We start from the raw sequence: 26,200 nt of genomic DNA on the forward strand, positions 1-26,200 counted from the left end.
CGAGCTTTAGAAGCGCCAGGAGTGTACTGCCGGGTGTTTAAGTGTCTGCATATGTCCTAAAATTCTGTTTGCGAGCTTTAGAAGGGCAAAGAGTGTACTGTCGGGTGTTTAAGTGTCTGCATATGTCCTAAAATTCTGTTTGCGAGCTTTAGAAGCGCCAGGAGTGTACTGCCGGGTGTTTAAGTGTCTGCATTTGTCCTAAAATTCTGTTTGCGAGCTTTAGAAGGGCCAGGAGTGTACTGCCGGGTGTTTAAGTGTCTGCATTTGTCCTAAAATTCTGTTTGCGAGCTTTAGAAGCGCCAGGAGTGTACTGCCAGGTGTTTAAGTGTCTGCATATGTCCTAAAATTCTGTTTGCGAGCTTTAGAAGCGCCAGGAGTGTACTGCCGGGTGTTTAAGTGTCGCATATGTCCTAAAATTCTGTTTGCGAGCTTTAGAAGCGCCAGGAGTGTACTGCCGGGTGTTTAAGTGTCTGCATATGTCCTAAAATTCTGTTTGCGAGCTTTAGAAGGGCCAGGAGTGTACTGCCGGGTGTTTAAGTGTCTGCACATGTCCTAAAATTCTGTTTGCGAGCTTTAGAAGGGCCAGGAGTGTACTGCCGGGTGTTTAAGTGTCTGCATATGTCCTAAAATTCTGTTTGCGAGCTTTAGAAGGGCCAGGAGTGTACTGCCGGGTGTTTAAGTGTCTGCACATGTCCTAAAATTCTGTTTGCGAGCTTTAGAAGGGCCAGGAGTGTACTGCCGGGTGTTTAAGTGTCTGCATATGTCCTAAAATTCTGTTTGCGAGCTTTAGAAGGGCCAGGAGTGTACTGCCGGGTGTTTAAGTGTCTGCACATGTCCTAAAATTCTGTTTGCGAGCTTTAGAAGGGCCAGGAGTGTACTGCCGGGTGTTTAAGTGTCTGCATATGTCCTAAAATTCTGTTTGCGAACTCTGAGGAAGATACCATATCTAGCACTTCAAACAGTTTATCAGGTGTGAGCTTCCGACTGCAAATTGGCTCAGGCTTTATTGGTACATTTGTGTGCAGATACTGACGGTGCATGCTCACGTCTATCTAAAGGTCAAACTGGCAGTAAATCAGCAGGACGAAATAGGAGGCCAAGTTTGGTCAGTGGATAAACTTTAAGAGTTGGATGTCTATCATTGAATATTTTGGGGGGTGAGCATTTTCAGGAACAACGTATTTGTTTCCAAAAGAAATTCAGTCTACCCCCATAATACTATGAAATGGTCGGCCCCAGAGTCTGATGTGACTGATTATTTCTGACAAAACATCTTTTGACAGCAATGAATAGGTGAGGTGAAATGGGATTTAACGCTGCGTCCATGATTATTGCACTTCTATAGCGACCTGTGAGCGTGTACGTGTGTGTGTGCGTGTTTTAGTGTGTGCGTGCATGTCCAAGCTTGTACTAGCCCAAACTAACGCCAGTTTTATAGTGCAAATCTAGTGAAATACCAAGCAGCAGTCTAACATGGCCACCCAACTCCGACACTGTACACTGATTCCGCAACAACCAATCATGTTTTATCCCCTTAAATACTGATCTCGTTTACATCATCCTTTAATGCCTTTTGGTGTGACATGGCCGGGGTTCGAACCTCCGACAGTCTGCTCTCAAGTCAAACACTCTATCCACTAGACCACCGAGAAGATCCATTGCGTAAAGAGCTCTACTCTAAACCTAAATCATAACTCACATGATTGCCATGACACAGGAAACTCTTCTTCCACACAGAAATTGCCTGCATGAGCAAAACACTCCCATTTCTCATTCCTGCCTAAAGCATGTTAAGACACCAATCACTGAACGTTCAGTCCACCCACACGCATATTATCAAACTCGGAGGATACACTATTTTCAGTTTTATTAGCGGCACAATCTTTCCATCCGAGTACCACTCCAAAATGTCAGAAGGGTGAAACATCAAGATGGCAACTTCCAACAACAAAAGCAGCAAGCTACGCTGACATTAAGTTGCTGAAATGACAATGTTTTTTACAGATACTTTCGGTTAAATTATCTTTTAAAATAAAGGTGCCCAGGGAGAAATATTTCAGCCGGTCTTAAAAAGCACAATACAACCTAGTTTAATGTATGATTCAAAGATGCACTGGTGCCACATTGGCAAGTTATGCTGGATAGGGTACACTTAACATGAAAAATGCAATATTTTCTTAGAGAATCTACTTATAGTCATCAAACTTTGCACTGCTCCTCTCCACTTGGTATAGAAACTGTACCCCCAATTGGAAAAGAATCCACAAAATAGTTTTCAAGTTATAGATTGCACAAATGTTGAAGTAATAAAACATTCTTGGTTCAAAACATGTAAAAATTCACATTTTCTTGGATATTCCACATATCAATATCAAACTTTGCACTGTTCCCTAAATTTGAAAATAATCCAAGCAGTAGTTTTCAAGTCATAGGTTGCAAAAATGTTTAAGTAGAAAATTCCCAGTCAAAATATCCATCACCAGTTTCTCTGATTACTAACATGCTGTCAAATATTGCTGAGTTCAGCATAAAAAACAAAAACAAACACACGTCTGGATTTGTCTATACTTTGACCATTATTTTGAAGAAACTACCCAAAAGCCCAATCTATTGTTTAAAAGAAATTAATCATTTTATCAAAATGTCAGGATTATCAAATTTAACATTCCATGTCCCTCTTTTGACATCCACCTCCATTGAGTTTCCCCTTGTCTCTCCTGCACCAGAGCACACAATTACGAAACAGTTGTCCCAATTCTATTCGTCCCTTTTTCAACTCTGCACTCAATGACTTGAGAATTCCTTTGTACCAGTGGGTTCCGTCATAGAATTATTTTTATTAACCTATACAAAACATATTTTGGAGACCACATAGGCTAACTGTCCCACACAGGGGTTTATCTGGACCTACCCAGAGGACGATATTTGGCCTCATTTATATACCGTATTTGACGTAATAAGCGCCCAGGGAGCTCTCAAAATTAGAAATAGGGGGCTCTTATTAGAAAATTATTTTGGTGAAAAAAAGAGTTGAAAGACAAATTTTCGTGGTTTATGCTGACAGCCTGAAGTGTTTATGTACGACAGATATATTTTTCCAGGATTTAATTGCCCATAATTAAGGGTTCATATAATACATGAGTGCGTATTATATGCGAATAAATAAGTCTTGTGCACATTGATCAATCAGAAGGGGTGCTAATTGGGATTGTTCACCAGCCAATATATTAGCAAATGTCGCCGTGGGCGCCTATTACAGGCTATTAGAGTGGGGCGCTTATTACGTCGAATACAGTATTTATAATATTTGGATATTTAGACTTGTACTTAACTGAACACGAGAAAGGGTTTTTAATGCTTTAGTCATTACAGTTTTTTACTTGAATGCAAATAAAAAATAATAAAAAATAGAGTAATAACTTTTTTCTCCAAGTTTGAACAAATTAAAGATTTTCTGCCATTCTGCCTGCCAAGGGCACTTAGTTTGGAATCCTAGGCCAATCTCTGCCTGCTATAGGTCTGGAAGCAGATGAAGGATACATTTATCATGGCATTTTATAACATCCCTGTTGACACAGCTGCCATGGATATACATTTAGAACCTCGAGGCCAGCAGACAGGAAAGATGCAGAAAAAAACAACAACCCCAAATAGCATCACTGGAAACTGGACAAGGTGAGGCAGGCATCGGAGCATGATTAACGTCAGACGGTGTACCTACAGGAAACATGGACGGGAAACTCAGACATATGTCGAGTACGTTTTCTGAGAGTTATTGAACAGGCTGGAAACATCAACCAACGTGAGCAGCAACATCACCAGTCAAGGTGGATTCAAACAACAGACTAAACCAACAACAGACTAAACCAACAACAGTGTTCCTCGGGACAGGAGAGACAAGGAAGATGAGTAAAATCAACAATGGCTGCTCCGAGTGAAGTGGAAGGTGTCCCAGCGGTTCGTTTTGTTTGATTCATTGTAGCAGACGTGCCAACCCCAATGGAGGCAATAACTTGGATATTTGGGATCTAAGATAAGTAATTTTCAATAAGAATACGTGATCAGAATAAGCACAATCATCTGTAAGGTTTTGAAGAAAATATACCTTTTGCAATGCATTTATCAATTTAACTCCTCAAAATCTTAAACCTTCCAATCACAAACAAGTGATTCAAGGGCAGACAACCCTGTCATATCCAACTCGTCTGGAGCTCATTTCGGTTCATTGTACGGGTTCGGGATCGGTTAAGGTTCATGCAAAATATTTCAATTTTGGTTGAACATAGTCCCTCTGGATTTCCACCTGTCTCGAACTAACAAACTAGTGTCTAACCCTGTGATTATGTACCCAGCTGGCTGGCTGTTTTCTGACTTCAGACACTAGATCTATGCCTGAACAGACCAGTTGGATTCAGATCTGTGGCATATTGTGTATCTATGGAATTGTTAGAACAACAAGCATGGTGAGGCCACACATTTTTTAGTTTATGTTTCACAGATTTATTCCAGCTTTTCCACACAAGGTCGGTCAAAATAAAAATAGATAACGATGCCAATCATTTTTTTTTTTTTATGAAAGTCATTTTGTCGAGTTAAAACTGCAGCTGGCTTCTTAAATCACTGATAGTGATGTAGACATGGAATTGATGAATAACATTTAATAAGAGGGTCTATACTACTAGTGGGAAGACATAATAAAAATAAATATTTGTATGTTTCATTTATTTCTTTTCCAGCTGCTTTTCAGAAGGGGTGGTGGGTAAAATACAATTGCGTGGCCTAAGTAACATTTGAGGAGACACATTTTGTATCAATGTCACCACATTAGGGGCTGACCATTTGATATTCTGGGTGGGGTGGCTGGGATTCTATCTGAAAAAAAATAAAACGTCGCAGAAAATACTTGAAAAATATGAAATGGTCTCTCCACAAACACCCAACACAACAAGACAGGATAGGTTGCCATTGTGCTGATATACGCAGATGACAAACAGGACATATGACAAACAAACGGACAACACTGAGGGAATTTCAGTTTCTGAAATACAAACATTTTAACATTTCCTTATGATAGATTGTTTGATGATATATCCTACAAAGAAGTCAAGGGAATCGCTTCATGAAGAAATCATAACTTTGATAGACTTAAATGTTTTAGGTATTTTTGAAACAGGGTCTGTATGCATGGTATGAGATACAATCATTTTCCTGAAAAGACTCCTGACCACAACATCTCGGCAACCTCACTGCTACTGGATCTCACAGACAAGAGTGAGTGAACATTGTTTATGTCACAGTCAGCCAGTATTTGAAATAATTTTAAAACCCAACAAGACAGTCGGGCAGGTGACCCAAAAGTGTCCATCTTCAAAGTTACCTGCCCGCATTCAGACATCATAAATATTGAAAAATAGCGAAAAATAAGAGACGAATCCAACTTGATTCAGATGAAATAATGCAAACAATTACTTGAGAATCTACAAGGATTGAAAATAAAACAGAATAAGTAGTTTATCTGCCTGAGAGTCAGGCAGGTGGAGGAAAATGTCATGCAGCCAGAAAAGTTACCAGCCACGGGCGACAGTTATTTTGACGCTGCAGTCGGCAATATTCCAACAATACCACAGTGGCTGTACAATTATCAAACTAAGGCCACACAAACCAGTGACTGATCGCATGAGCATTGATCTGCCAGGCTAAGTTGACATGCTTTCAGCAAGGTTAGCCATTGTATCCATCCAATCAACACTTCATATGACAAGTAGATGCTACTGGGAACTGCTCTGACGTGGATTCACACTTCAGTCAAACAGTTTGACCATCTGGTTCACACTTCCGTTGGATGATACGACAAGCAGAGGTCACCGGGCCCTTATTCTGACCCATGTTTGCGACATCCAATCCACACTTCAGCTGGCTCATGTAACAAGCGAAGGTCACTGGGGACCAATCCTGACACAGAATCCCCAAGGATAGAGACATCGAATCCACACTTCAGCTGGCTCATGTAACAAGCGAAGGTCACTGGGGACCGATCCTGACACAGTATCCCCAGGAATAGAGACATCCAATCCACACTTCAGCTGGCTAATGTAACAAGTGAAGGTCACTGGGGACCAATCCTGACACAGAATCCCCAGGGATAGAGACATCCAATCCACACTTCAGCTGGCTCATGTAACAAGCGAAGGTCACTGAGGACGTATCCTGACACAGAATCCCCAGGGATAGAGACATCCAATCCACACTTCAGCTGGCTCATGTAACAAACGAAGGTCACTGAGGTCCGATCCTGACACAGAATCCCTAGGGAGACAGTCTAGACAAGGCTCACAAGACTAAAGAGGACTGTCAGTGAGAATACCAAGCATGGCTACACACACATAAAACACTACACCCCCTACCAGTGGGTACTGGTAGAAAACAGACTAAATCTGCCGTCTGCTCACAAACATGGTGAGGAGGTAAACAGCAGAGGAAGCCGGCCGACATCCCTGGACACAGGTGAATGACTGTCTGGTATGTGTGGCTGGTCACATGGAGATGTCATACACAAAATCTCCTTGTCAATGAAGATGGATGTATCAGGAAGGAAGACTCATGTCTGTTATTGGATCTGATCTACAGGTTAAAAACAGCATTAGAACTGTTCATAATGGAGCATCCATTTGATTTCTATGGGGAAGGAGGAGGAAAATACCCAAACCTGAAAATTTGTGTGTGTTAATAGTGAAAATGAATAGATTGTTTGATGGTGCTCAGTAAATATATATAGTAGGACACAGCTGTGAACAAAGTTACGGAAGCCTTTTAGGGCCATTTGTTTCGTTACTTTTTTCTTTAAATTTACAAGATACAAAGTTGAAATTTCAAAATACTAAGTTGAAATTTCAAGATATTAACTTGAAATTTCAACTAAGTATCTTGAAATTTCAAGAAAAAAACACACAAAAACAAGCTCCGTACAAAACGGCTTGTTCTCAATATAGATTTCCCACCAACCACATACAATTTAAATACATGCTACCTTAGTACACTTGGACTAAAAAACATTATTCCAGTAGTCCTCTGAAATAGGGAAAAAATAAATTGTGTTTTAACATTTACATAATTTGGATCATAATTACAATGATAATAGCAACCTGTTGCATAGTTTTTTTTTAGGAATTCATAACCATGCATGACACCAGCAAAGTACACCAGCTGAACAAACACATGCACGAGCTGGAAACTAATTAACCTAATCCCGCATGAACAATATTTCGGATGACTAAAACCGTACATGTTGTATAGAACTGTTCATCTCACTCATTTGTACAATAACACACAGGAATTCATTTTCAAAATTGATCAAACCTAAAACAACAGAATCCTTTTCCCAACAGTCACGAGGAAGACCCCCCTCCCCGTGAACTGGGTCACCAGTACACCAACCAGGTATACATACACACCTGTGAGTCCCCCTCTCATTAACACGTTCCTACCCCTACAAACAAACCATTGCTCATCCACACCAACAGCATACAAACAAAAAGCTAAACTCCCACCTGTTTCGATCCTCCTTGTCCCATTTTGTTCCACTTATTAAGGGAATCCTTCGCCTTGTGTCAAGCAACACTTGAGTGGAAAGAGTAGCAGACCTAGCTTGACCCCTGAGCTCACCCCAGTGTCTCTCCAGGCAGGGAAGATGGAATGTAAGTCTCTGACGTGTTGACTCAAACAGATTATGCTGAATATCATGTACAACTCAAATCCCCAGAGTAGGCCGATGTCAGGCCAGTCCAGTGGCTGGTCAACCAGGTGGGGTGGACGGCTGGAATGCTGTGTCCAGTTACAGTTCTGGGTGCAGTGTGACTTTCTTCCAAGAAATGTAAGTAATTCTGTTCTTCTACACAATATCACACTCTCTCAAAAAATCCAATTTTCCAGGGTCCATGCTTGAACTCTTTGAAAACGTTATTCCTCACAACTCTGGTGTAAAAACAGGTGGTAAGTTCTGTTTTACTCACACTACACTCTTGATACAAAGAACAACAAGTCCTGATTTCCGTGGTTCCGATCCCGTGTTGAAAATACTATTTCTCCTAACTCAAATGTAGACTTACAAAACTGACAGTGAGTGTCCCACTGACATCCCTCACAGAAACAATAGTATGTGTGTCTGCACTCAGTTTGTGAAGTCGGAAAAAGTTCAGGAACAATTTCCTGTTTTCAGCTAGTTAAGCCAGTTAAACTCCGGCTAAAGTAGAAATATCCTTCTCACTGCCCCAATTTTCTTATAATCACCTTTGAATGTGGGATATTGCATGTGACAAAAGTCACATCCCTATTCGGCACACTGCAGCTCCGCCATAATCCAAAGGAAAAGTGCACGCATTTTCATTTTTGTCTGTCAACACGTTTGAGTCTTAAAATATACACTCCTTAATGTCATGATCACGTAGCAGTGGTTCAAATGAGAAACACCATTAACACACACATTGACATCAGTTCCTGAATAGTTCCAGCTATGGTGGGGAGTAGTTAGTATGTCCTGTTGTAAAACTTGTGACAATTATTTACGAACATGTAATTACGATGGACACCTTGTCAATAGGTGGTGATAAATCTCTAATTGGTTTACTTTTACAGTTCTCCTTCCGGTTCATTAACACCACACTTCAACACACAGAACCTACTAGAACCACAATTACTGAACCATAAATTAAGAGTTTACAATTCAGAGATTCAGCTCAAAGGATCATATTTTGATCAATGATTATGATCACAGTTCAAGTAGGAGTTACAAGGTCTGGTGTAATTTTTCACGAATAACCTCCTATGTCTACAGATAAGAATATAAAGACATATCTCAGCACATAATTCAGAATCAAAGATGCATGAAATTTGTTTTCAAAGAGTTTCTAGTTAGTGCGATTTTGATTATCAGTGAGGGACCTTTAAAAACCTCTATGTGGACATTCACCAAATAAGTATCCAAACTATCACTAAACCTTGTTTAAGTGACTCACATTCAGAACAGAAACTACATAAAGTATCAATTTCCTTCAGCATCATAACCACAGTTATGAGACAATCCCCTGTATGTCCATGGAGGTACAGACAATCCCTGTACGCCCACTTGTGTCCAGTGACATACAAACAATCAACACTTTGTCCACTTGTGTCCAGTGACATACAAACAATCAACACTTTGTCCACTTGTGTCCAGTGACATACAAACAATCAACACTTTGTCCACTTGTGTCCAGTGACATACAGACGATCAACACTTTGTCCACTTGTGTCCAGTGACATACAGACGATCAACACTTTGTCCACTTGTGTCCAGTGACATAGAGACAATCAACACTTTGTCCACTTGTGTCAAAGGTTGTACTGACGATCAGCTTTATGCCTACTTATGTCCAGATCATCTACTCGTCAGCTAAACTGCAGTAACTCAAGATGGATTGAGTGGACGCAGTGATACCTCAAGTAGGACACCGTCCACCAAAGGAGTTGACAGGCAATTCACTTATGTCATCGCTATTTACTTCCCCCCCCCCCGTGTCAATTGTAACAGTCAGCACTTCTTGACACTTGCTCGAACACACAAAGTTAGTGTAGCAGAACTGTTTGGGAAAGAAATGGTGATCATTCAAACAACAGTGCGCGACTGATCGAGATAACTTGACTATATATTTCCAATTTCCTGGGTCAGACAACAAGGCTAAACTTTGCCCACAACACAATCTGTTAATCCCCTCCAAACACAACCCACTGATTCACACACATGCAAAGGCAGGATCTAATTGCCATATTTGTTTGTCAGCAATTTTAATTGAAAAGAATCTGTGGTATTTCTTCCCAGTGAGAACAGTGCATAAGATTTTGGAGTGAGATCAAGCAGGAGTTAAACCCATGGAATGTGCAGCATGCCAGGCAATGTGAACGCGATGTGAACGCTACCTGAACGCAAACGACCCTTCACGCAATATAACATCAATCAAAGTTAGGACTACATCTTACCTCTTTCGATTCACCTTGCCCCATGGTTCGATGCACAGTAAATCCACAACCAAGTCTGAGGTACAGTGTTACCTAGTCGCTGACAAAGGTAAGTTTAAGCAAGCATACCAAGTCCAAGTGGGATATCTGAGACCAAGGCTCCGGTGTAGTATCAACACAGCGTGTCCCGGCCCCTCACCGTCTCACTGCTATTTGACAGTGACCAGTCGACCCACAACCCACCCCACCTCCACAAGACGATTCACAAATTTGTACCAACATGACTTCCACAAACTACTGTGACGGGTGCATCCCCACGCACAATGGATGGAGGGTAGACGAGTTTTAAATGGACACACTTGACTGATTCTCGACTATCTTGGCAATGTGTTTGACATTCAGATCCCACTCGAGTCAGGGGTTGCTTGTAAGGTTATGAAGTATGATCACAGAGGTTTGGTTCTCCCCACACAGGAGAAAGGGTGGACTTAATATCCCTGGCCAGACAATGGGACGAGCCAGTGAAGACATGCTTCACAAGTCATAATCTCAGTGATAATGTGACACACTTCAATACGCTCAAATGGGTTTTTGATCCTGAGACACATCACGACTACGTCTTAACTTGGGCATATATCATGGAACTTGAGAAATCAGGCTTAAAGGTAGGTGGAAGGGTGAGATGGGGTTTAACGTCGCGTTCAAGATTATTGCACTTATATAGCGATACCCACTCACACACAATATACTGACTCCAAGCCAATCCTTGGTTTAGACCTGTAACGCTGAGCGCCAGACAGGGTAACAACAAGCACCATCTTTTAACGTCTTTTGGTTTGACGCGGGCAGTGATCGAACAACGGACCTTAGAGCTGTCTCTAGGCAGACCCTCTACCACGGAGTCGGTCCTTAAAGGTAGGAAGAGGAATTGATAGTTATAACTGTTATATGATATACTGCATAATGCAGTGTTGGTATTGTGATACATAATCAATGATAATGCAGGGATGGTATTTGTTTTCATGTGTGCCATGGGGCACTCATTAAGAGATTCAGCTGTAGGTTTGAATACAAATGTGTCAACTCGAATACTTTTGATCCGTCTTCAAAATTGGTGAACCTGACATTTTACAATGAGTTTGATAACAAGCGGTTGTAATTTAGACAGGCTGGCCCTTTCTTTTCACTCAGATAGAAATCAACAGTTTTAGTCCACTTGTTCTTACAATAACATATAGCAAAAACCCTTCAAAATGGCAGATTTCTACTAGTCCTCATACCTTAGCTATTGGGCAATTTGGCAAGGACTTTAGGACTATTCTCAGCAACTACTGAAATTACATGGATGCTGTTTGCATGCTTATATAAGAGATACTTCTCAATGGGTGCCACAAATTATTTTTTCAGAGTTATGGCCCTTGCTCCATGCTTTTCAACTCAGTGCATAGTGTCTGCATTGGGGACCTTTCTCAGTACTACTGTTGTTACATGAACAATAATTTGCATGCTTATCAAAGAGATACTTGTCAAGAATGAGTTGGTGCCGTAAATTATATTGTTACAGAGTTACTTTCTTGCTACATGTTTTAAGATTTGGAACATACACAGTTACGGCCCTTGATCCATGTTATTTTGCACAGTACATAGTGTCTACAATGGGGACAAGTTTTCTCAAGACTGAGGTCAGGAATTGGTGCCATAAATGATTTTTTCCAGAGAAGGGGTCCCTTGTGTGTGTTCATTTCACATTTAATCATTTTTTCTGATGACATAAGGGGCGGTCGGGTAGCCTAGTGGTTAAAGCGTTCGCTCATCACGCCGAAGACCCGGGTTCGATTCCCAACATGGGTACAATGTGTGATGCCCATTTCTGGTGTCCCCCGCCGTGATATTGCTGGAATATTGCTAAAAGCGGTGTAAAACCATACTCACTCACTCTGATGACATAAAACGACCCTCGTGCCTATCTCTTCTTACTTTAAAGGACTCTTTTCTCATAGGTTAGGTTCACTACTATATTAATAAATTTCTTTATCATCCGAGGCGGGGGATAGTGATAATGCTGCTTTCAGGTTCCTTTCTTGTTCTAAGTTGGACACAACATAGGATGTGATGTTGAGTCCATAATTGTTCCAATAGCATTTGTTAATTTGATCTTATGAGAGCGGGTGTCGAACCAATGTATTTGGAGACCGAATTCATGAGTCAGTCATGATTAACGTCGATATCATGTTTAGAACATGACGGCTCAGGCAGTCTGCGACTTTAGACACTACTTTGAAGCTTAAGTCGAGTAAACATTCCGTCTATGAGGTGAAGGTGAGGTGAAATGGGGTTTAACGTCGCGTCCAAGATTATTGCACTTTCATAGCGATGTGCATGCACATGTGTGTGTGTCTGCTTGTACTAGTATGGTCTAATGCAGACTTTTATAGTGCTAGCCCATTGAGATACTGTGCCGCAGTTTAACATGAATACCCCATTCAGACACAGTATACTGACTCGAAGCCAACCAGTCCTAATGCCGAGCGCCAGACAGGGTAACAACAAGTACCATCTTTTAACATCTTTTGGTATGACACAGAGAGAAATCGAACCCTGGACCTTCCGCTCTCCGGGGGGATGCTCTACCACTAGACCACGAAGAAGGTCTTCCGTCTTTTCATCATAATCCTCCATATTTCATTACAAGTTTAAACTAAATCCAGAGAAAAATATAATGAAGAAAAAATTCAACAAAGTAGACAAATATTTTGGCAGGAGACGTGTTAGGAGATATTTAATCATGTTAATGTGTCAGCAAATTCTCAGCTAGTTCAAATAATGGTCATCTGAACTACATATTACAAACAAAGGGGATTTTTTAAAATATAATATTCTGAAGCATCAAAATGTAATATACATTCACAAACTAAATACAACTGAAACTTAAAAAAAGTTTGATCACAATCTATTTTTACATTTCCTTGTACAGAGGAAGTCCAAATTTCTCAATTGGATGATTACTATGTACATGATGTAGGCTGGACAATAAGCCCTATATTCTGAAAGTAAACACGGAAATGGAGTTGCTCCTGGTGAATTCTGAATCAATAAATAGTGCCCCATACCATGGAGATTTATCTATTAAATGGATAATTTGTTATCTTAGACATATTTTATCACAAAGGCTGTCTGAAGGACTCACCGACATGCTAACGTTCAGAAAAATAATGTGTTGTGAAAAAACTAAAAATCATTCTGCTCTTGCTTCCAAAAAACAGATTGTATATCTAAGTATAGAAATGGTAACAGAAAAAACATTCTATCTTCAACAGAATCCCGGGAACATTCCCCAGAATATTCAAAGGTTTGAATGTGGTGTGGTGCGATCGTGCATGCGTTCATGTGTTTAATAGCACTAAGACACCATGTCGCAGTTTAACATGAATACCCCACTCAGACAAAGTATAGTAACTTGACCAGTCTTGATTTATCCCTTAATGCCGAGCTCAAGGCAGGGTAATAACAAGCACCATCTGATAAAGTCTTTTGGTATGACGCGTCCGGGGATCGAACCACCAACCTCCCCCTGCCCAGGCTGATGCTCTAACCACTAGGCCACGGAGGCAGTACAAACCTAAGCTAGGAACAAACACCCCCCAGCTAATGTCTGTTGCAACATCCTTTGTGAATGATATCACGCTGTACCTACACGCATTTCTATCATCTTGTATTTCTCTAATCCCAGACAATCACTGACGCCTCTAACATCGCCCCTCCATACCTGGGGTCGTACGAAAGGTCACCAATGCTACATCAACACCTACATACTTAACAGTCACATTTGATATCCGAAAGCCATTAAACCGTTGTCCTTGCTTGCTATTTCCAGGTCTTGTCTGCGTCTGAGTGTGTAGTCCGAGTGGCACGGCATCAGTGGCCGTGATTGGTTCCCTGCGAGGTGGGTTTGTAATTAGAGTGTGATGACAATCAGAGCATCATTAGTTCTACAGCTACAGCTTATATGTTCGAGCGAATAAAAGACATTAATGTGTCTCAGTGACTCGCTGGTTCGTGGATTGTCTCGTTGCATGCGGAGAACAAGTTGTATTTTCCAAAAAATTCGTTCTAACAATGACAGAAACTAAATAAATTCCTCCAAGGTTTAAGATCGGGTCTTATTCTAGGAGATTGACTGATCATATAACAAAAAGCCCTAATTTTTTAAATTAAAATCTGGTAATGATATGGAGTGAGTGAGTGTGGTTTTACGCCACTTTTAGCAATATTCCAGCAATATCACGGCGGGGGACACCAGAAATGGGCTTCACATATTGTACCCATGTCGGGTAATGATATGGAAGAATGTCCAATCGTAATAAGATAAACTCAGGAAATGTCCGACAGCCATTTGTCTTGTAAACTGAATGAGTCCTACATGAGATGAAGCAGGGTTCACTCTAGGAATTTTCTGACATGGGTCCTTAATGTGGAAATTTCAAATATTCCAGACATACGCCCATACAGCCCAATGTTAAAATGCCCCATTGTATTTGAAAATGTGGGCCTTTTTTCAAATGTAGGGGCTAAAAGCACAAGACCACACCGTAGAAATATCCCTGATGTAGTGCTGAATCAGCTACCCCGAAGCACCCTGTGTGATTAAAACAATGTTCATTGCCCACCCAGCGTATACTGCTGATGTCACTACAAATAATGCTCATTGACCAACTCTGCCGTGAGTCAGTTGGGCTTAATGCCGCCTTGAACAGCTTCTCAGTAATATCATGGCTAGCTAGCTTCAAATGTAGAGGAATGCCTGTGTGATGCATGTCTCAGACATTTACCATTGGGTTGACAAACCAATAAACAAAATCAAGACAAAAATGAGATTCAAACCCAAAATAAGTTTCTGTCAAACCTAAGGGTTGCAAACTGTGCACGCTGGGCCACCAGTGACCAGGTGTGGAATATCATGAGGAAGGCTGCATGTTTTCCCTCGAACATTCCAGCCACTGTAAGACTACACCCTGGTTAATTCAAAACCTGATTTACGAGGTCAAGCGGTCTGTGACATGCAACACTGGCAAGCCGACTATCCCAGGCGGCCAACCTGATCAAACATGCCAGCGCCTGTCTCATGTCAGCTGTTCAACCAGCTTCAACAAGCATCGGACACAGACCACAGGGTCTTACCTCATGCACAATATTTCATCCTATATACGCATATAGACTGAGAATGGATGCAAATAATTGAGACTGCTATTCCTGTGGATGCAAAAAAGTATGGCTGTTTTAATCATTAAATTTATCAAAATTGTAAATCGCATGGTACATGTAACCATGGTAACTGACATTTGTATTCTGGTATGAAAGAGTAAGTTCAGAGTGTCAGTTGTTGATCTTCATTTCAACAATGAAATCCCTTATCTAGGGACAGGTTATTTATTATGTCATGATAATATTGGGTCATGAAAAAATTGCACAGCGGAAGAGGGCGGTCACAAATATTTATCCTGACATAAATTTATTTTAAAAGATAGAACTATATCATACATGTGAAACTTATTTGCAGCATGAATATTTTTTTACATAAAATGGGGGCATGTGTCAGCGAAATATGTTACAGTCTTAAGACCAATCCCTCACGACAAGCATAGTCGCCTTTTACGGCAAGCATGTAGTGTTAGAAATTGGCACTGGTCCTGTAGTCCTTGCCAAAGTGCCCAACAGTTAAGGTATCATAAGGACTAATAGAAATTTTCCATTTTTAAGGGGTTTGCTGAATGTTATCATTATAAGGACACTAGTAGACCAAAAATGTTAGTTTCTACCGCTGGCATGGGTTGCTGAAGACCTATTCTACCTCGGATCTTCACGGGTCCTGTGTGGCAGCTAATAAGTTCACCGAGGGCAAAAGAATGCACAGAAACCAATTATATATTTTCTGTTGAATCGTCTCACAAAATCAAATAGATCTTAAATATATCTCAGAAAAGGATAAATACCATAAACCCAAACAATCAGACATGTCAGCCATATTTATGTAACCCCTTCTTTTTTTCAGCTGGACAGCTACATAAAATAATCCAGATCTCAAAATACGTATCTCAGAAAAAGTAAAATATTTCAAGTAGAGGCCTGCGGACATTTTAAGCCATGTTTAAGTTGCCTGCATGTTTACCTGCAGAATCCTGCACCTGCAGACGGTGACCCAGTGTGGAGGCCACCAGACCTGCTGGTGATGGCGACCTCATTGCATGGAGATGTCCCAGGCCTGTTGACTGACCATCAACACAGCAGCATTCCTCTGGCTTAACAGGTAATCTTCTGGCAAAGGCACTCCCGCTTGACAAAACTGACTTCCATTGTCAGATACACCCATATGTCACAACAGGATTTCACTGGAAACCATGTTTACTGAAACCGTTATAGAGTTTACTCCATATAATGATATTCCGGACATTATATGATTGTCAATAACTTTTGGGATACACATTGGACACTTCATATTGCACTTGTGAAGATCTGGGCTAGAGTAGGTCTTCAGCAACCCATCCTTGCCCTAAAAGGCGACTATACTTGTGATGAGGGCAACTAACAGGATCGGGACCAGACAATCGAGTGATTGACATCACGAGCATCAAACTATGCAATTGGGATACGATGACATGCATCAACCAAGTTAGCAAGCCTGACCCCCGATCCCATTAGTCGCCTCTTACGCCAAACACCTGTACCTAAGTGGATGAGAATGCATCTTACTGGATATATTCTACAATGTTGCTAAGGTATGTGTACGAGCTCCCTCATTAATAGGCTTTCAGACAGCACTACATGATTGATGTCACTGATGAGAAATTCAAATTTTGTAAAAGTTTGATGTTGATGTCAAATTTCCATATTTTAATATTCATTACTTTAGGTATAATCATATTAAACCACACAAATACAAGCAGTCATTTTGTTCTGTTTATTTTTTTTCTTTATCGCTCGAATTTTCAAAAGGTAATGTTGTCCAATACAGTTTTAGTATCAGCATCAAACAAACTTTGCACATAGCATTGGTGTCCAGAAAAATGCATCTGTAGCCCCATGAAATACTCAGGAAGATGACCTGCCTTCTAAACTGCCACTCAATGTACAGTGTCACACAGTGTAGGCATCAGCAAATCACTGCCTCAATGTACAGGGTTACACAGTGTAGGCATCAGCAAATCACTGCCACTTAATGTACAGTGTTACACAGTGTAGGCATCAACAAATCACAGCCACTCAATGTACAGGGTTACACAGTGTAGGCATCAGCAAATCACTGCCACTTAATGTACAGTGTTACACAGTGTAGGCATCAACAAATCACAGCCACTCAATGTACAGTGTTACACAGTGTAGGCATCAGCAAATCACTGCCACTTAATGTACAGTGTTACACAGTGTAGGCATCAGCAAATCACTGCCACAATGTACAGTGTTACACAGTGTAGGCATAAGCAAATCACTGCCACTCAATGTACAGTGTTACACAGTGTAGGCATCAGCAAATCACTGCCACTTAATGTACAGTGTTACACAGTGTAGGCATCAACAAATCACAGCCACTCAATGTACAGTGTTACACAGTGTAGGCATCAGCAAATCACTGCCACTTAATGTACAGTGTTACACAGTGTAGGCATCAGCAAATCACTGCCACAATGTACAGTGTTACACAGTGTAGGCATAAGCAAATCACTGCCACTCAATGTACAGTGTTACACAGTGTAGGCATCAGCAAATCACTGCCACTTAATGTACAGTGTTACACAGTGTAGGCATCAACAAATCACAGCCACTCAATGTACAGTGTTACACAGTGTAGGCATCAGCAAATCACTGCCACTTAATGTACAGTGTTACACAGTGTAGGCATCAGCAAATCACTGCCACAATGTACAGTAAGCCAGGTTATAACGAACTCAAATGAACCAGTAATTTTAGAACGTTATAACCGTAGTTCGTTAAAAGCATATATACAACACCTATACAGCAAATGGCCAGGACCAAAAATTAAGTTCGTAAAACTCCATCAGTTCCTTATTAGCGTGTTTGTCATAAACATATTTTACTGTACTTACCAAAGACCTATCCCGTCTCAATAGCGTCCCTGGGAAAGAACAGTCAGACAATATATCACCTTTTATAATGTAAAATCCCAGAAACACCAACTTACGAACACTTGCTGTTCAAAAACATCAATAAGAAAATCATGACATGAGTCCATGACGTCGTCAAGTCATATTTTCAATCAGTTTTGCAACTCTGGCAGATTTAATGCAGAAATATTGTACGGGAAAGTACACACACACACAAGTTTACATAGCCTGGCCCTCGCCATTGATTATATATATAGTCACTTAGCTCGGTACAACAACAACTCAAATGTGAGGACTGTGTTTGTGCAAAGTGATTTGATCTTAATGCAATTGGGCTATTTATATCTCGGTCAAGTTGATACATAATTCTCCAAGAGTGAAACTGATTAATAATGTTATATATCTTCAGCTCTTTTCACGTTTTGACCTACTTAGTGAGTACCGAAATAGATGTCTTCCTTGAATTTGTTTGTTTGGACAGAATTGAGTTCCTGTTGGCATTTAACTATTAAACTGATGAGTACTCCTTTAATGAAATAGGTTCTCCTCAAAGTCCTGTGTTCCCACAAGAGGGTCACATAATCTCACAAAATCAACATAAATGTCAAAATGAAAATAAGCGAGACGTAACTTTTTTTTAAATCATTCACTGCAGTAGTGTTCATGTTTATATGATGCCTCTATTCAATCAGTATATAAAGATCTACATCACAAGACATATAGGTACTCAAACTGAAAAAGTTCCATTTAGTTAATTACGTACATATCGGGGCTATTTAATTTTTTTCAACCATATTTCAATGCAAGCAACTGAAAAGTGATTAATAATATTGCTTATTATATATTGTGCATTTTGGGGAAATTGCATTGAACCTCATTTTGGTCACTGAAATGTCATGTACATGTCTGGCAAAAAACTTTTGGAAAGCTTCACTATGGCCTGAAACGTTGTAACCCTGATCAAACAGCTTTAAGCAAGAGTTGTGTGACACAAAATATAGACATAAGAGTGAGTGAGTGAGTGAGTGAGTGAGTGAGTATGGTTTTACGCTGCTTTTAGCAATATTCCAGCAATATCCCGGCGGGGGTCACCATAAATGGGCTTTACACATTGTACCCATGTCGGGAATCGAACCCGGGTTTTCGGCATGACGAGCGAACGCTTTAACCACTAGGCTACCCGACCGCCCCTATAGACATAAGAAGCAGAGATAGAATTTACAAGATACGAAGATGTCAACTCTTCCCCTAAACTGAGATGTATTGTGTATTTTGTAGGGCTGTTTCGATTCACTTGTGTATTCGCTGAATCAAACTGTATCCCTTCATCAACTGAATTCATTTTTCGCGGTCACTAGAATAGAATAGAGTGTTTTTTACTTGTGCTTGTCTTAGGTTTTAGATTTCTTAAAAAAGACAACTCTCTTTTCATTTAATTAGACAGTAATGTGGTCACTGGTCAGATACTACCTGTTTAAGTCTGGTATATAAATGTATAATATAATAATAATAATTAACACTGTCAACATAGTCTTATAGATTGCCTTGAACTATTTTATTTAAGTAAATCTATAAGACTATGTAGACATATATTCTGTCTTATTCGATATTATGTCTGGGAGATGGGATCTTGATACCTTAGGCTAGTATTTATCTAAAAGCCTTAATCTATTCTTGTTACCTTAGACTAGCATCTATCATAAAAGCTATAACTGAAACTACTGATATTTCATATATATATGCATCTTACCTGATGATATGTATTACTTGCTAAACTATAATTATATAGCGTATGTATAAATATTACACCATCATAACTCATGGAAGCACTTGATGTGGATCTAATTATTATAGGAAAACTTAGTATAAATGTTATATCATGATAATAGTCAAATAATTGATGTTTCACTGAATACAATAAATAATACATCAACTGCTGGCTTTTTATTGAATTCATGAATAAATATTCATATTAGTTACCCAATATTCATAAGAGACATCGTATTCGCCTCAAAGTGTATTCGTTGCAGCCCTTGTGTTTTGAAAGACTAAAGAGTAACAAGTGTCACCAGTGAGTTGTACAGCATTTCATGAGATAAATAGGCTTGTAGCTCACAAAATCAGAGTGAGTGAGTATGGTTTTAAGCCGCTTTTAGCAATATTCCAGCAATATCACGGCGGGGGATACCAGAAATGGGCTTCACACATTGTACCCATGTCGGGAATCGAACCCGGGTCTTCGGCGTGACGAGCGAACGCTTTAACCACTAGGCTACACGACCGCCCCCACAAAATCAGAGGTCAAGCGGCATACACAAACATACTATATGCCTTGTACACCTTGCTGCTGACACAGCAGAGCTCCAGATAAGCTGCGTATCTGCGTAAAATATGCATCAGAAATGCAGAAATACGCAGTAAAATAAAATCCAAGCGTATCAAATACACAACGAACATTACAGATACAAAAATAAAACTTGTGCGTATCATCAAAATATTGTGAAGTAACCCTGTGTATTCGATTAGCAAATCAGCAACTTCTTTTGAAATTATGAACGGGCATTCCGTCAACCTTGCCAAACTCCACGATGACAGTTACATCATGATCATTTGCCATCACACTTTATTGTGGAAGTATCGTGGTATTTTAGAGTCCTATAAAGCTCTTGAACCTACACGACACCAGTTTGCAGGGACTAGATGAATAGTGTGTTTAAATATTTAACTTAAATACCCACATGTGTAAAAAGTAGTGGGTAACAGAAATTTGAATACCCAGATAGAATTACTGATACCCAATGATTTTAAAATGCATGGGTAAAATACCCACAACACCAAAAGCTTATCTGGAGCTCTGCACAGGTCACAAATTTATCATAACTGGTTACGAAAAGTTATTTCAGGGATGTATTTGTGTGTGATCGATCTTGTTCCCACAATGACTCTCAGTACGTTATTTTGTAGCATGAACAGGGTCAACTTTGACGTGATCATGACCTGCAAGTGACGTCACAGCAGATATTGTGTCGTCACGATATGCATACAGGCTGCCCTCCAACTTGTATTGGTTTTTACAATATGGAGACTGGCCAATCAGATTCCTAGGTTTTATGAGAAACGATAACATGTCACCATCTGTGTGTCACAAATCAATGTATAGATATTATGTGGTATGTTACAGTTGACACATAGCTGCATTACTCGCTCAGGGACAGTCCTAGCAGCGTGTTGAGTGATCAAGTTCATCACTTGCACGATCAATCATATCACAGACGATTATCTTTTATGACATCTGTAACATTTACAAAGACATATTTCATAAGAATCTGAAATTTCAACAGATTGATTTGAGCTGGGAAGATGAATTTATGATGCACAGCTTTGACCTCATTTGATCAACAGATTTTGATCCAGTTGAGAACTCGGATTCTTTAGCTACTCCAAATGCTGAGTCAAGTAAAATTTCGTTCTTTCTGGTAAGCAGAGACGATAACAGCCCAGACATTAGGTAAAAACCTTCAAAATGTTGCCAATAAGTGATGACACTTTTGCACTTACTGGTTGAGAAATCTATTTCAAACTAACTGAAAACCCAACCTGAAGTAACCATGGTTACAGTGTAACTAGAAATAGACTGTACTTTATTTCAATTTGTAGTTTTTTGGGTTTTTTAAATCGTGACAATTGAAACAACTGGATCATGAGGACGTTCTGAAAATAAAATGTACTGTATTCCCAGGTTTACTGGGTATTGTCATGGAACTGACGTTAAGGTTACCGTTTTTTGACAAATGAATACATTGCAAGTGATTCTGTGACATTTGATTGACAAACTAAGCATTTTTATGGTTGTGTTTATGTTTCCATAAGACCCCCCCCAAAAATGTTTTCTTAAAATTAGGCCATGAAAACAAATTGAAAACTGTTTCTTGATTGGTTGATAAAGAATGGGCAGGGCTTGCGATGCATTATTGTGCTGAACAATGTCACTGACTTCATATTGTTGTGGACAGGCTTGTTTTTGTTTTAATGGTTAAATTAGCAGTCTGCCAAGATATTATTTCATGTTATTATTTACAAGAATTACAAGAATTGACTTCAACATATTTTTTGCATTTATTGATTCATAAACGTAACAACCGGAGTGCACTCTTTGCATAAATCCGTTATGTTGATTTACATAGTATGCACATCCTAATTTTATGTTTATACAGCCATCAACGCAAAATATATTGAAGTCGATTCATAATTAATTATCTGGTGTGACATTCATAATGATATAAACAAACTTGGGATTTAGAACTCTTCAAAATATGCACCCTTTCATCTTCAGAACTCTAAAATCATTAGTGAAACAAAGCAAGATGTATCCCTGATGTGACTATATCAGTTCATACATTCAATAAACAGTCGGAATAACTCTTATGATATCAGGGCAAACTGATCGTGAGCCATTCATTCACCAACCGTTGATCAGCATGGAAGAAAAACACGAGGGGTGGCAGAGTTATGCCCCCTTAGTGAAAAAACAATGGTAGACAAGCACTTTTTTATCATGCCATTTTTCAGCATGTCAGTCTGTCAAGAATGAGTCACAGGAAGAAAGTATTTATTATGTATCCACGAAGGTTGAAAGAACCATAAACATGATGCAAGGTTGGCAAAAGATCTATGAAAACATTCTTCAGAATAATCTAAGACAGAGAGAATTTATGTGAGTTTTTATCGTAAGAATAGTTCAAGCAGGTATTGATATCTTGGAAAGAAAACATAAATGCCTCTTACTTCCAGAAAATGTTGGCGTTGCTCCAATAACGAGATCAATAAATCAGGGATGGTCAGATAGTTTGAAGATGATATTGTTTTTCATGTATATCTACTAAAAACAGGGCTTTTCATAGTCATACTTGATAAAACCATAAAAAAATATTCTGAGCACCATTACCACTGTAACAGTATAAAAATCACTTCTTTTAACTGGCATTGACTTAATATGTGAGTGGGGCGATCGGGTAGCCTAGTGGTTAAGCATTCGCTCGTCATGCCGAAGACACGGGTTCGATTCCCGACATGGATACAATGTGTGAAGCCCATTTCTGAGGTCCCCTGCCATGATATTGCTGGAATATTGCTAAAAAACAGCGTAAAACCAAACTCACTCACTCACTCACTCACTCACTATGTCAGTAGACAATCATGAAAGTTTCAAAGTTAGAAAGTTGTTATATTTTTCAAAATTTGAAAACAGCAATTGAATATTAAATACTCCTGAATTTAACAAAACAATCTTTCATTAAGCGCCTCTGAAGAAAATATCAATAAATATGATAATAAAACTTCTAAATGCTAATTTTACTCTACTTTGCAACCTAAAACACATAACCATGTGAGGCAGTGAAACGTCTGTTTTCAGATTTACACTCAACTTTATTATCCCAACATAAAAATTGATTTTAACAAAGATCAATGGAAAATATTGATCACAGATTTGCTGATAGATTCCTAAGTTGCAACCAATACTCGATGAAATTAGCTGGAACAGAAGCGATAGTCGTCGATCACAATCACTACCCCATTGAACGTGTTTATCTAATTTTACCCGCTAATTCAATTACTTGTACCCACACCACTCTTTCCTTAATTTCCAAACATTACTATGGCAACAACTTTGCCAGCTGGTTTCACTTTAGCCACCAGGTATCCCCACACAAGAGTAAACCTGGAGTGAGTGGGTGCCTGATTAATACACTCGGATGCCGTAATAATCACTTGGCCTACACCCACTAATCAATATTATCAGAACACATCTCGTACAACAATGAGGAGGTAAACAAAAGCTGGCAACGTGAAGATGATGTGTTACATAGGCAAGTAAATACACCAGCGAGATGATCAATTGATCTTTTGTGTTGACACTGTATGAATGACTCATTCCTAGGCAATTCATCACTGACGATGATGATTAAGCCACTGACATTTATAAGCTCAATTGTATCCTATTTCCTTGTTAAAAATTAAAATTAAGACTTTCCATGTTTGAAATATGAAAATCATATTTCGAGGGTAAAAATATTCAGTTTCAACATGTGCAAAAAAGTTCAGTTTTCTTGTTTCTTTGTTAAATCTGAATTTTAAATGATTTTCTTTTCAGGGCTGAAATGATTCCTCTTGAATATCCTGGCCAGTTTCATGGAGCCTGCTTTAAAACTGAAACCAAGATGTACACCAGCATATTTACAGCTGGTGAACATTAATTCAGCAGGAAGTGAGAACCCAATCTCAGCTATCACTGACAGTTGAAACCCTGTCAGAAGATCGAGCAATCCATGGCCAGTAAATAGAACAATACAACAGAACCAGAAGGGCAGCGGTGATAGTGACCTGCCCCCCTCCCCCACGGCCCCAGGGCCTGACTCTCCCTGAGAGTATAACAATGCACTGGTTACCTGACAAGCATTACCCCAACCAGATCACCACATGGTAAAATCTGACGAGCTCTGTCCATGTTTGTAAACATTCCCTCATAATGTTTCCTGAACATATTATTGGTCAGTTTTGAGGGAAAATAGCTAAAAAGTGGGTAGGAATGTATCTGACTTACCTAAAGTGTAAAACAACGCCTCAATCCTGAGTTAAAACAATTACAAACACTTCTAACTTCTTTATCACAGCTTTCTGTTAGCAAGGTCAAGGGCATTAACTAGGGGAGGTAACTCTTCCTACCCTACTCCCCCACATGTCAATAATGCTCCCAAGAGTAGCCATGGTGAAGATGAGGTAAAAGCTCAATTGGAAGGAGTTATAAAACTGTCACCCGGGCAAGGTAGCTCATTATACTGTATCTCAGTGTAATTAAAAGGAAATAAATATTTTTCAGTGAAACTGTAGGCCGATGTGATGTAGATCTAAATTGCAAATTCATTATGTATATATGTTTCCACAACAGAAGAGGATAGGTTCTTTCAAAGAAAAAAATAATTATTATTTTAAAGACATGTTTTCACTGTCTAAGTGTTAGTATATATAGTATTTTACAATAAAAAATGATATATACTTCTAGCCAAAACTTTCCATGTTGTAATTAAAATTGGATTCAAAATATTTGAAATTAAATCTGTTAATATTATAACGAAACCTGTTAAACCAGACTGTTAGCCAGCAAACCCTGCATTCTTGACTGTTCCCTAAAGAACATAAAACCATAGCAGATCGCTTGTTTTTTAAAAGGGTGTCATTTGAAGGACAAATGCAAAAGTAACTAAACATGTTTTCAGTCGAAGCATGTAACTAAAAACACATTCAAAGTGACCCACAGATTTTCAAATGTCAAAAATATACAATTGTTTCCAAAATTTCCAATTTTGGTGTGTTCTTTTTTCGCACAAGTTAAAGTGACATGCCCGTTTTTTATACCATTATATCATCAGGGCTCAATTAAAGAACTTGATTTAACTTGCACTAGATGCATTCTGACATGAAAAGCTCCAGACAGAACCAGGTTGCACCCAGGTCCCATAAATTTATCAAAGTTCAAAAACAGGCCGGTCTGCTGCCAGTGTCACATAATTTAACGACGGATTGCTGTAAAATTCATAGGGACACGTAACCTTGAAGTACTCACAGCTTGATGACGTGAAGCCAAAGAAAGCATGACAAATTACACACAACACAGAGTTTAGTGATGTATTATGGTAAATATACTTTGGAAGTATTAAGTGTGTTCAAAGACTGATTTTGTGGGGACAAGTTAAGATTTGTCATACAGAATTTAAATTTTTTTTTTTTACAAGCACTTGGTGCATGTAGACATAAATATTTGGTTGCATTTTTCAACAATAGGTTGAACTTGTGCTTGTTTTATAAACCGGGCCCTGTAGCGCTGATTTAGAACAGTTTAAAAAAAAAAGAAACTTTGAGGCTTTACTTTAAAATCTGACACCAATACACATTAAAATGTTCACATGTCTTGACAACTGGCTTGTTGTGCACACAGAATATTGATCCATGTGAAAAGTCTCAGACATTTACCACTTCAGGTGTACCACGGGTATGGTGCTGACAAACCTAGAAACATCATCTGGGCGAAACGGGAT

The 26,200-nt window shown here is 39.4% G+C and overlaps 1 protein-coding gene and 1 long non-coding RNA gene across 15 annotated transcripts in view; one reads left to right on the forward strand and one right to left on the reverse strand.

Moving 5' to 3' along the window:
• LOC124143967 (liprin-beta-1-like) overlaps positions 1-26,200 on the reverse strand; it is a 176,472-nt gene that overhangs the window by 80,494 nt on the left and 69,778 nt on the right. Inside the window, exon 1 of one of the 14 annotated variants that reach the window (XM_046513157.2) lies at positions 24,709-24,800. The exons of 11 other annotated variants lie outside the window; for them this stretch is intronic. Coding sequence is in view for 2 of the 3 variants with exons in the window: in XM_046513155.2 (XP_046369111.1) it covers positions 10,012-10,035 (24 nt within the window). In the remaining variant the exon portion in view is untranslated. Of the gene's footprint in view, positions 1-7,547; positions 7,708-10,011; positions 10,143-24,708; positions 24,801-26,200 lie in introns of those variants that run through there. 2 more of the 14 variants (XM_046513155.2, XM_046513156.2) reach the window with 2 other exon arrangements.
• On the forward strand, positions 7,716-24,714 carry LOC124143968. The gene is made up of 4 exons (XR_006862353.2): positions 7,716-7,870; positions 13,865-13,933; positions 16,163-16,294; positions 24,259-24,714. It is a non-coding gene; the product is annotated as an uncharacterized LOC124143968 (long non-coding RNA).

Source organism: Haliotis rufescens, unplaced genomic scaffold (assembly GCF_023055435.1).
Source record: "Haliotis rufescens isolate VD_foot unplaced genomic scaffold, xgHalRufe1.0.p SCAF_6, whole genome shotgun sequence".
NCBI classification, from domain to species: domain Eukaryota; kingdom Metazoa; phylum Mollusca; class Gastropoda; order Lepetellida; family Haliotidae; genus Haliotis; species Haliotis rufescens.